At 39.9% G+C, this 13,518-nt stretch overlaps 1 protein-coding gene across 1 annotated transcript; it reads right to left on the bottom strand.

Annotated features, from left to right (window-relative positions):
- Positions 1-7,318: 7,318 nt before the first annotated feature.
- LOC127776764 (ethylene-responsive transcription factor 1-like) lies at positions 7,319-9,720 on the bottom strand. Its single transcript, XM_052303299.1, has 3 exons — positions 9,338-9,720; positions 7,689-8,559; positions 7,319-7,603 (listed from the first exon to the last, which is right to left on the bottom strand). Exons 1-2 carry the CDS (start codon positions 9,600-9,602, stop codon positions 7,736-7,738), a joined length of 1,089 nt encoding a protein of 362 aa, XP_052159259.1. The 5' UTR covers positions 9,603-9,720; the 3' UTR covers positions 7,319-7,603; positions 7,689-7,735.
- Positions 9,721-13,518: the final 3,798 nt, after the last annotated feature.

The raw sequence follows: 13,518 nt of genomic DNA, 5'->3' as shown, positions 1-13,518 counted from the left end.
CCTCTGATATCAATAAAACCTTCATTTATCTAAAAATATAGCACACTGCTAAAAAGTTGCCACTTACAGATATTGCAGAATGTTAGAAAATAAATCAAGTACAATATCATGATAGTTATCTGTTGTCATAGATAGAATATCAGGAAGGCACAGATCATATACAAATGGTACTTCACAAAGGCATCTAAGACATGTAGAATCGCGCAGCAAGAACTAAACCAACAAGAAAGGGGTGAACGGTTGAAGTACCAAAAAAATAAAACTTTTAGTGAAACTAAAAGTTACCCTTGAATTGATGGAACTCGGTATGATGGGAGTTGTTGTGTCGGTCTGACCACATGAAGACCTCCGGTCTAACCGGTGTAGGTGCTCCGGTCTGACCGGTCATTGCGCCAATGTCGCTTGTTGCCGCTGCCGGTCTAACTGCCGTGGTGCCGACGGTCTGACCGCCGGTATCCTGTCAGTGTAACCGCCGCACCCGAACAAAACACAAATCGAAGATCTCTCAAAGTAAATTGAATTTTATTGCTTCTATTTGTGTTTACAAAGTGCAAGAACAACACTCTTATAAATCTCGACTAAACTCGAAATCCTAACTTTTATCTAAACTTAACTCTCTCTCTCTCTCTCTCTCTCTCTCTCTCCAAAATGGATACAGACATAAACACTAGTAATAAGTAAGCACATGGTAACAAAATTTATGTCAAGAAGAAAAAAAGCTTGATGCACAGATAGAGGGTCCTGCACAAGCGCTTCTCACTATGCTAGATGCTATCCTTCAACTAAGTTAATTTGGCTGCACAGTTCCATTGAGCTATATACCTTCTAAGTTCTAATCATGAGTTTCATATTGGTGTGATGAGCTCATGACAGATAGCTCTGTCCTGCAGGAACCTCCGCATCAAGCCGATCAAAATAAAATCACCAAACAAAGTACACTCCATTATCAATTCGGGGATCAATGAGCAAAGTCCGTATGGTTGTTGCACTGCATCAGACCAAGCACATTTGCGTTAATCTTCCTTCTTATAAATGTAGAGAAGGTGATACCATCCTTGACACTATAATTTGGGATGCCATGGAAATACACTCAACATGTCAACCATTATACTGATGTACACTAGGGATGGGAGGCATCAAAGAAGGAATTGGCACCAAACCTCCTTGTCAACGTTCTGACCCCTATGGTTTGAGCTAAAGATCTACTCAAACTTATGCTGATTCTTCTTGTATTTCTGGAAAAAAAAACATAGAAAGAAACCCAATAAGAACTGGACGTTTGTATTTGGGAAGAACATTCAAAATTCTTGACCAACATATGATGCTCTGCAATCTACTTCAAAATCAAGGAGTGACCAAAAGTTCTACTACCCGAAGGCCAGGATCAAGTAAAAAGAATTCACGTGAGAATTCCTGTGTAAAACGCTAGATTTTAGGCTGGGGTCTAGGCATGTCCGGAGGTAAGCAAGTGCAAGTTGTAACTAAGATGGGCAAAAACACCAAGAAGTCAAACACATGCTAACATAATTATGAGTCATGACAGAGAACTCTGTCCTGCAGGAAACTCTACATCAACCCTGTATAAAAAAAATCACCAAACAACGTACACGTATTGTTATTGCACTGTTTCAGAACAAGCACATTTGCACTACTCCTCTCTCCTTATAAATGGGGAGAAGGGATACCAGCATCAAGTTTCAGAGAAGTTGATTGGCTTGATGCTGTTCTTTGTGATGTCATTGAAATATATCCAACCATTCTACATTAGGAATGGGAGATATCGAAGAACCGAGGAGTGGAAACCATCAAATTTGAAAACAGACCAAATTTTCTCCTACCAAAGAATCATCAAAACATAGGAGCAACCAAAATTTCTCCTATGCAAGAACCAGTACCAATTAATAAGAACGACAATTCCTATGTAGAAGACAAGATTTTAGCTAGGGTCTACCAGTATGTCCGGGCTACGGAGTTAAGTGCAACTGAAGGGATGATTCATACTAACCATCTTCCTCTGTAGCACAAGTTGTTGTCCTGCAATAGCAATTAGTACGACACCACTTGGTCCGGAAACTGTTTTTCCATAAAGCAACATTTTGCAACTTGTGCAAGAACACTATTACAAGTTCAGCAATCAGCTTTACTTTATAGCATAGCACACTCTCAATGAGCTATTCACCTTCCTATATCATGAGTTTCAAATTTGTATCATGAGCAAATGACAGAGAGCTCTGTCCTGAAGCAATCTCTGCATCAAGTCAATCAAAAAAAAAACCACTAAACAAAGTACACTCCAGTGTCAATTGAGTGATTAATGGTCATAATTAAGGCTTGTACGATTATTGCACTGAATCAGACCAAGCACATTTGTGTTGCTCTTCTCTTCTTATAAATGGAGAGAAGGACAAGGCATACCACCCTTGATGTTTCAGACAAGCTGAAGAAGAGATAACTGACTTGACACTCTTCTTTGCAATGCCATGGAATATACTCAACCGTTATACTGTTGTACACTAGGGATGGGAGGCATCAGAGAAGCAAGTGGCACCAAACCTCATTGCCAATGTTCTGACCCCTATGGTTTGATCTAAGGATACCCTCAACCATGTACCTTACTTGATCAATGATCATAATTAAGGCTTGTACAATTGTTGCACTAGATTAGACCAAGTACATCTGTGTTCTCTTCTCTTCTTATAAATGGAGAGAAGGAGAAGGCATACCACCCTTGATGTTTCAAACAAGCTGAAGAAGAGATGACTGACTTGACACTCTTCTTTGCAATGCCATAGAATATACTCTACCATTATAATGTTGTACACTAGGGATGGGAGGCATCGGAGAAGCAAGTGGCACCAAACCTCATTGCCAATGTTCTGACCCCTATGGTTTGATCTAAGGATACCCTCAACCATGTACCTTACTTGATCAATGATCATAATTAAGGCTTGTACAATTGTTGCACTAGATTAGACCAAGTACATCTGTGTTCTCTTCTCTTCTTATAAATGGAGAGAAGGAGAAGGCATACCACCCTTGATGTTTCAAACAAGCTGAAGAAGAGATGACTGACTTGACACTCTTCTTTGCAATGCCATGGAATATACTCTACCATTATACTGTTGTACACTAGGGATGGGAGGCATCGGAGAAGCAAGTGGCACCAAACCTCATTGCCAATGTTCTGACCCCTATGGTTTGATCTAAGGATACCCTCAACCATGTACCTTACTTGATCAATGATCATAATTAAGGCTTGTACAATTGTTGCACTAGATTAGACCAAGTACATCTGTGTTCTCTTCTCTTCTTATAAATGGAGAGAAGGAGAAGGCATACCACCCTTGATGTTTCAAACAAGCTGAAGAAGAGATGACTGACTTGACACTCTTCTTTGCAATGCCATGGAATATACTCTACCATTATACTGTTATACACTAGGGATGGGAGGCATCGGAGAAGCAAGTGGCACCAAACCTCATTGCCAATGTTCTGACCCCTATGGTTTGATCTAAGGATACCCTCAACCATGTACCTTACTTGATCAATGATCATAATTAAGGCTTGTACAATTGTTGCACTAGATTAGACCAAGTACATCTGTGTTCTCTTCTCTTCTTATAAATGGAGAGAAGGAGAAGGCATACCACCCTTGATGTTTCAAACAAGCTGAAGAAGAGATGACTGACTTGACACTCTTCTTTGCAATGCCATGGAATATACTCTACCATTATACTGTTGTACACTAGGGATGGGAGGCATCGGAGAAGCAAGTGGCACCAAACCTCATTGCCAATGTTCTGACCCCTATGGTTTGATCTAAGGATACCCTCAACCATGTACCTTACTTGATCAATGATCATAATTAAGGCTTGTACAATTGTTGCACTAGATTAGACCAAGTACATCTGTGTTCTCTTCTCTTCTTATAAATGGAGAGAAGGAGAAGGCATACCACCCTTGATGTTTCAAACAAGCTGAAGAAGAGATGACTGACTTGACACTCTTCTTTGCAATGCCATGGAATATACTCTACCATTATACTGTTGTACACTAGGGATGGGAGGCATCGGAGAAGCAAGTGGCACCAAACCTCATTGCCAATGTTCTGACCCCTATGGTTTGATCTAAGGATACCCTCAACCATGTACCTTACTTGATCAATGATCATAATTAAGGCTTGTACAATTGTTGCACTAGATTAGACCAAGTACATCTGTGTTCTCTTCTCTTCTTATAAATGGAGAGAAGGAGAAGGCATACCACCCTTGATGTTTCAAACAAGCTGAAGAAGAGATGACTGACTTGACACTCTTCTTTGCAATGCCATGGAATATACTCTACCATTATACTGTTATACACTAGGGATGGGAGGCATCGGAGAAGCAAGTGGCACCAAACCTCATTGCCAATGTTCTGACCCCTATGGTTTGATCTAAGGATACCCTCAACCATGTACCTTACTTGATCAATGATCATAATTAAGGCTTGTACAATTGTTGCACTAGATTAGACCAAGTACATCTGTGTTCTCTTCTCTTCTTATAAATGGAGAGAAGGAGAAGGCATACCACCCTTGATGTTTCAGACAAGCTGAAGAAGAGATGACTGACTTGACACTCTTCTTTGCAATGCCATGGAATATACTCTACCATTATAATGTTGTACACTAGGGATGGGAGGCATCGGAGAAGCAAGTGGCACCAAATCTCATTGCCAATGTTCTGACCCCTATGGTTTGATCTAAGGATACCCTCAACCGTGTACCTTACTTGAAGGTATTTCTAGAAAAGCATGGAAAGAAACCCCATAAAAACTTGTGAGTAATGGCATGATGAACATTCAAAATTCTAGATAACACAATATGCTACACGATCTACTTCAAAATCGAGGACGGGCCAAAAGTTCTACTACCCAAAGGCCAGGACTAAGTATAATTCGAAAAAAGTATAATTCGCCCGAGAATTCTATGTAAAACACTAGATTTTAGGTTGGAGTTCTAGGCATGTTCAGAGGTAAACATGTGTTAACAAAATTTCTGTTGAAATCCTCGCAAGGGAAAATTATGTTGAAATGAAACTAAGCCTACTGCACATGTAGAGGGGCTTGCACAAAGCACTTCGAACTATGCTAGCTGCAAAGTGAAGACAATCTTTCATCGTGAGTTCCAAGCTGAGGTGAAGAGCTCATGAATCATGACAGAGGACTCTATCCTGCAGGAAACTCTACATCAACGCTGTCAAAAAATCACCAAACAATGTACACTCTAGTACAATTGAGGATCAATGAACATGTCATGTGGACTTAATATGGCAAGTAAAACATAACTAAGACTCGTATGGTTATTGCGCTATTTCAGACCAAGCACATTTGTGCTGCTCCTCTCTTCTTATAAATGGGGAGAAGGGATACCAGCATGAAGTTTAGAGAAGTTGATTCACTTGATACAGTTCTTTGTGATGCAATTGAAATATATCCAACCATTCTACATTAGGGATGAGAGACATCGAAGAATGAATTGGCACCAAATATCTTTCTTAATGTTATGCCTTTTTTTTCTTTGAAAGAAAGGCAAAAGATTTGCCTAGTATATTGATAGATAAGGAATAAAAGTATACAAAGGTTATGCACAGGGATTGTCAAAAGACGACAGTCCCAGGAAAAAGGCATTAGGTGATATCTCCTAGAATACCAAACTCTTGGAGTCTATATGCTCCTGCCTTCACCCAAGCTACAGCTTCCTCTTTGATCTTGGCTAGGATTGTGATGTTCTGGCCCCTTGGTTTCTAGCTCAAGTTCATATATAGCATCTTCGTATCATTGTGACTTTTAGAGTTAAGACTAGCATAGTCAGGATGTTCGAAAGTACTTATTCCAACATTTAAATGAAGCTTAAATGATGTTCAGTTCTTTTGTGGGTCTAGAAAGAAACATGGAAAGGACTGTGATAAAAAACTTTGTATTGTTCACGAAGTGTAATAAACTGGAAAGCTATGTAACTTGTTACAGATAGATAGTCCATTGCCAGAGAGAACTTGAGACTTGAGCTGATAAGCTAGACACAACACAACACATACTTCCTTGGAGGCAATATATACACATTACTAAAGCTTCCATTATTAGTGTTGCATTCATGTATGCAACCTTTCATTCTGAGCCTTCTTTGGAGGCAAACCTGATGGACAGCCTATTAGCGGGAATCCCATGGTGTAGGAACAGGAGGCACCAGGAAATGCGACACCAGACTGCAGAAATGTGATGGAGGAGAGGGCCGTAAACCTTCAACAAACTGACAGGTCTATTCCGAGTACATACAGCAGTGCGACGAAGAAGGAAGATTATTTCTCTCTTTGGTTTCCCCTCACTTTCTTCCTGAACTAAAAGACCACTTTCTGCATGAAATCAACAATGAAGCTGCCCAAAAATCCAATTATAAGACGGTGTTTCTTAAGATAGTCCTTTGCAATTTGTTATGTACTGCTTAACTTTTGAGATATTTTGGGAGGGTAATGATACCCATATGGTCAATATTGATGGTGCCTATTACCAGCAACAACCAACGTAAAATACTCCACTAGAGTTTTAGCATATTGCAGCAAGGATCCTAGACTAGCAGCAAACCAAACATACATAAATATCATAGTGCATTAGTGCACAATGGTTGGATACACAGCACAGATGTTTTTATTATCAAGATTTGATAACCATAGTTTGGAGAATTGGAGGCTCAAATAAACTCATTCCAACATGGATTCTAACTCTTGCGTAAAAAAAATCATAGAACGGAGCCCGATAAAAAAAAATTTGTACAATTCATGAAGTGTAATCGGTCAAAATTCTCAATCGAACATGATGCTCTACTATCTACAACAAATTCAAAGAACGGCCAAATTTTCTCCAACCTAAGAACAATCAAAACTGAGTGGCAACCAAAATTTTTCCTAGGCAACAACCATTACCAAGTAATAAGAAACTACCCGAGAATTCCTATGTAGAAGACAAGATTTTGGCTGGGGCCTATCAGTCAATGTATATGTAGGTCCGGAGTTTAAGTGCAACTGAAGGAAAGATGATTCATACTCACCATCTTCCACTTGAGCACAAATTGTTAGCCTACAATAGCAATTCGTACAGATACCACTTGGTCCGGAAACTGTTTTTCCATAAGGCAACATTATTGCAACTTGTGCAAGAACATTAGTACAAGTTCAGCTTTACTTTATGGGATATTTTGGAAGCAGCGTTTCTAGTCAAATATGATCATCAATGGTTCTTATCCCCAGCCATAGCATGACCATTGACAGGGGTCCAAATCAACTAGAGTTTATAAAACCAACCACATTATATAGTAAACATTGGCTTCAGAGTTCAGATCCACAAGGTTCACAGCCACTATAGCAAGTACAGATAAGGTAGAAGCTAAGTAACTTGTTCCAGCCTCATATAGCAGTTACAGATAGATAGTTTCACTGCCAAATAGTACTTGAGACTTCAGCATCTAAGCTAGACACAGCACATACTAACATACTAACATAGCTATATAGCGCAACTAGAGGCGCCCGACAGACACATGCCGCTTCTTGGATGTCCAGAATGTTTATTCCTGAAACGAGAGGCGGAGAAAGATCAGAGAAATGGAGATCGAAATGTCACAAAGAGTTAGCCGTTTTCACATTGCTGATGCTTACCATTTGTCCTTATATATACAGGCACCAGTTGCTACACCCCAAACCCCTCAGTAGAACTCGGCCGACACGGGCATGTCATCGAAGCTCCAAAGGTCCATGCTACTGGCCACATCCTGAGATCCATCAGAGCTCAGAAGGGTGTCAATCGACTCATCCGAACCACCATCGATCAGAAATTTCATGTACGGCTCCAGGTCGGCAAGATCAATGCTAGCATTCCCCATCACAGGAGGTACCATTGCATCACTGGCATTGTTCTGGAGGAATGCGGAGTCATCAACACCTGTCATGGTCGGTGCAAGCATGGAAGTTATGTCAGGGGTCTTGATATCATTCTCCTGGCTAAAGTCCGAGCAACCAAAGGAGTTGCTCCCTTGATCAGAGGACAGGTTCACGAAAGTATCCTCAATCGCGTTCATTGCAGGAACAAATGAGACATTCTGAATCTGCACAAATGGCTCCTGTAAGGTGTACTCAACAGCAGGGTAGGCATAAGCACTTGTGTTGTACATGGTGTTGTTGCCTGCTGACATGACGGCCGGCTTCTCTTCGATGCTGAAAGCAGGCATGTTCATGGAGGAGGGCTCAGCATGACTCCTCTGAGAAGCCACTGGAGCCCCATCTGGGAAATTGACCTTGGCCTTCTTGCCTCGAATCCTTCGTGCTTCAGCATCATAAGCTCTGGCAGCTTCCTCAGGAGAGTTGAAGGTGCCAAGCCAGACACGGACACCTTTGCGAGGATCTCTGATTTCTGCAGCCCATTTGCCCCATGGCCGCTGGCGGATACCCCTGAATTGGTTCTTTCTCTTCCTTTTAGCAGACCTTGCTGCAGGCCCATCAGCACCAGCAACAGTAGTGTTTTTCAATCCACCTGAAGCAAGGAACAAGATCGGTGTATAAATTTTAATATGGTAAAAACTTATTATCCTTCAACCTTCAGTAGCATACACAAAGAAGCATTGAGAATCGAACACTTTAACATAAGAACTGCTGGCCAATAAGCATTAAGAAAAGAAAACAGAAGAGAATATATTAAAAACAGTGAAGAAAATACTGTACATGTTCAGTCCAATCACATGGTATAGGAAAAAAAAACAGATATTTCTTCAGAACATGGATCTGCTTGAGTCCTAACTTTGTTCAGAAATGTCAAGATTCTATACGCCCAGTGTCGGATCCAAGATTCTTCATACGGGATTACTTGAGTACAGTAATTAACACGAAAAAACATAGATCTGATCCAATCTGCGCAAACTCTCAGAAACTTCTTCTCCAAATTGTGTTGTATGGAAGCTCCATCCATGAATCGTAGGAGCCATCACAGGACATGATGATTCATCATAACATAGGCCCTGATTTCTAAAACTGAGATATAATAATATTCCTTAAGATTAATCAATAAGGTAATAAAGCTAACCCGGCAGCAGCAACCTAGCATGATAAGCAAGCACTAACTGCAACAATAATTAGGTGGAATTTTCAGATTTGCAGACATTAAATTTCCTACAGAACAATAGAAAAAAAAAGGCATCCTTCTCCTCACCTACTAATCTCCCCACTGACCGCAAGCAAAAAAAAAAAAAATCTGGGCCAACCAAAATCAAGAAACAGCTCGCTTTTATCTCCCAAATCTCGCGTTCTTGTTTTACCTTTAGCGAAGCCGCTCCGGGGCGCGGCGAGCGGCTTGGCCTCGTCGGCGTCGGACTCCACCTCCCACTCGCCGGAATCCACCTCGAACTCCTCGAAGTCGGCCTCGAAATCATCCTCCTCCTCTTGGCGCAGTGGCAGCCTCCTCGCGCCCTTGTTCTTCTTCTTCTGCTGCTGCTGCTTCTTGGTCTTCTCCAGCCAGAGGTCGCCGGCGGTGACCCGCCGCGGCGGCGGGATGAGGTCGGAGAGGATGGCGCCGCCGCACATGGTGGGCTAGGCTATGGTGCTCGCAAAGCGGAGAAAAGCAGCGTGCTTTGCGCGAACGAGAGACAGTGCGTGAGATTTGTGATGCTTTTCTTTCTTTGTTTGCTTGTTTTTACAGAGAGTGAGGAGGATTTGGCCATTTGGGGCTTAAATATGATGGTGGTTAGGGGAGGTGGCCAGCTGGCTGAGTGTGATTGGTCCACATGGGACAGGTGGAGACCTTCTGATGCGAGATTGACGGCTCAGATTAGTGGTAAGTTGCTAACCTGCAAACTTACCTATAGGCTAAAATAAATGTTCACGGGTTAGCCACACACATCGTCATGGACATCTCGTTATCAGTGAGGACGTCGTTTATCAATATGGGCTGGATCCACCACAAGAAACTAACCAGTTGTGTTACGCTCACTTCACGATATATTCAATTTTAAAATTTAATAACCTATCTTTTGACAAATAAAATATAAAAACATATCATATCAAATTATGTAGCATTACGAATATAATCATAAATCTTTTATTTATTATAATCTAGTCATCTACAGTAAAAGTTAAAAATGATATAGCAGTAGTTAATAGTGCCAATTATTTTAAGAACGAAGGGAGCATATTTGTTTAGAAAAAAAAAAGAGTTTTGAAAAGCCTTTGACGACCATGGAGAAAGAAGGGTGTACACTTCTTTTTTTTAATCTGAAAAGGAGAGACGGCTGTTATTACTGGCATGTGTTCAACGCACGCAATATCATTGATAAAGGCAACTAAAACACTAAACTTGGGGTTACAAAGTCACGGCAACAATCGTATTAAAATGTTCTCTAGATTGTCTTACTATTTTTGTCCCTTGAGTGTATATATGGTGTCAAAAAAAGATTCCACCAGTCATTTTAGGCTTTTGTCGTCTAAGAGCAAGTTTAATAGCATAGCCAACTGCTGGCTTTAAATCATCTATAATCAACTTAATAGCTAATTTATACAATAGTTATCTATAAACATATGCTACACAATCAATATCTGGTCCCACCTGCGTCTTGAAATCCGTGCTGCAACGGACTATAAATCTGTAGCCTGCTGCTATTATCTCTCCTCTTTTATCTTCTTAAAAAATATTTATAGCTGGTTTATAGTATGCTATTGTACCTGCTCTAAATGAGAGATGACAAAATGAGATTGTCCTGACGACACTTCTTTACTTGCTTGAGTTTTAGCTCCTAATTAGGTAAGAATTTCAGATGATTAAATGGGAAAGCTTTCCATTTAGTTATTGATGAGAAATCTTAGGGAGTAAAGCTTGTAAAAATATGAAATTTATCTTACCAAATTTTTCATATACTTGGGAGTATATGCTAGATTAGCAAAGCAAACTTTCTGATAAGGAATAGTCCTAAAAATACCATATTTTCCCTCATATGCTCACAAATTAAATTTGTTGTGTGCATCTTTACAAAGTCAGCAATTTTCCTCAACATGTCAAAAAGGGCAAGTATGTGCCAAACATCAAACTTTTTTGGGCATAGCTACCTTCAAATTCCTCCTGAATTAGGTGAGTGCCAAAGTTCAATGACTGAAACCATAATGTCAATGTGTTAAATTGTCTTGCCTCAACTCTCTCATCACAGTCAACACCTAAGACAGGCCTAGACCTGGATACTGTCTCAGCTTTTGACCGGTAATTAAATTGAGTTCATAATTGATTACTACATCACTGTAATTCTCATTCAGAAATCAGAATAAAGGTTATTCCGCAATATGGTAGCAGCCAAACCATGAAACATGTCTGTTGAAATGGCATATTTCAGGTTCGACAACTTTGAGAGTAACAAGCACTGAAAACCAATTCGATTGGTGCATATATACATACACACTATGCAGCTGCGAAAGGTATTGATTTTTGCCTGCAGAATAACCAAACAGTACATACAACCTGGAGTTTAGTAATGCGTGTGTTTTGTGTTAGTTGCAGCAGCTTGTGTGACGCATCTGCACTTTTTCCATGGGACAGCCAACCTTTTTGTGATCTTTTTGCTTCACTCCAGAGTGGAGATTGGTGAGGCGTGCCATCAACTCGTCGATCAATTTGTGACCATTTGGACATGACATTTCTGCCAAGAAACAATTCGTACATAGCCCCCCCCCCCCCCCCCCCCCCCAGGCCATCACACACCACCACTTGGTGCTGGTCTGCTGGACCATTAGTTGCTGCTACTGTGCTAGTACAAATAATTGATCAACTTGATTTAATAAGGTATTGTCCTTTTGATAGCTCAACTTACATCCCATTCATATATTTGGTATATTCCTTCACATATTTAATATCCCAATAATTGAATTGTTACTAGTGTTTTTGTCGCAAGTTGATCTCCTGAGCGCTAGAAGAACATCGTAGTCTTAATATAAGGTTGATCTCTTGAGCGCTAGAAGAACATTGTACTCTTGAATACAGGAGTATTATACTATGTATAGGATGATAAATTTAAGACGTGTTCAAAGAATACCTCCTCCGTCTAAAAAAAATCCAACCTAGTTGTGTCGAAGATCGTAGCTGGGATTTGTCTTTCTTTTTTTTAAGATAGAGTAGTAGTTAGAAGAGGTGGACTTAGAATACGAAAATGAGTGAAGGGTTAAGATGGAACAATATATATTTACAATGGCAGTGAAACGATTTCCCGGTGATGTTATCCGAAAATAAATTAATACTTAGTCCCGTTTCAAACAAGAAATCAATGAAATTTCACTGCTGCTTGTCAAATTTCTGAAAGAATCTCGAGTTGTCTGGTGAACCAATTATAGGCACGATGCAGCTGGTGGGCCGGCGGGAGCAACAGCGACTAAACGTCAGCTGGTTAGTGGTTACCCGTCGCTTGCCTCCTCGCCTTTTCAAAGTGAGTCACCGATAGATCGGTGGATTACTGGATCGGCATCTCTCCAGACATAGTAACCTACTCCCTCCGTAGTAAGAAAAACCAATCTAAGCACTCTTACACCGTAGGAATGAAAAAAAAAGAATAGAAAAAACATAAAATTTTAATAGGAATGCAAGTGTAAAATAGAAAAAATATAGGAATGACCGTCTGATTGAACCGTAGGAAAAACGCACGAATCGGATAAGAGAGATAGACTCAAAGAAAAGTTTCCAATAGGTTGGAACTCTTGCTATTTTTTTTCCAGAATCTCTCCTCCAAAATCTCTATAGGATTGTTTATTCCATAGGAATTTCAAAGAATATGATTCAATCATTTGTTTCAAAGAGCTTTATAGGAAAATTTTCCTATATAATTGAAATCCTCCAAAATTCATATGATTTTTCTCCAAACCAGAGGGGCCCTAAGTGAAGATGTAATACCACCTAGATTTATAAATTTGGACATATATGTTATCCTAGGTGGTGTCACATTCCACCTAGGTTAGCTTTTTAGGACGGAGGGTGTGTTTTCTCCGTTCTAAAATATAAATATTTTTAAAGATTTTATTTAAATTTAAAATGTATTTAGAAATGATCGGAAATGTTGTGAATTGATTGAAAAAAGAGAGTATATTAGAAAAGCTAATAAATAAAGAATGATTGATACCAGGGGTGAGATGAAAAAATAGCTTTATTTTATGATAAAGCTTATTTATTTTGGGATAAAAGAAGCATAACGATTTCTTTTGCTGCGGTGTACTAGGACCGATGACTTGACTCAAAAATCTGCTCAAAAAAAAAAAATAGTACCGCTAGAGCAAAAGTTTCTTTCTGGATAGGACAGACAGGAGGATCACTCTGCAGGCAGTGAGCCAGGCACACTTTGAAGTTTGGATCAGATCAAGATACTCAATCCTAATATAAGAATCTAAAAATCAGATGGTATATTTTTTAATACTACGAATCTGTATACGACGGATAGAATATTTTCTAGTACTATGAATCTAAACAGACAGTCTG

This window comes from Oryza glaberrima, chromosome 6 (genome assembly GCF_000147395.1).
Source record: "Oryza glaberrima chromosome 6, OglaRS2, whole genome shotgun sequence".
In the NCBI taxonomy this organism is placed as follows: Eukaryota; Viridiplantae; Streptophyta; class Magnoliopsida; order Poales; family Poaceae; genus Oryza; species Oryza glaberrima.
The sequence above is the reverse complement of the archived record's forward strand: the minus strand, read 5'-3'. Positions and strand labels throughout refer to the sequence as shown.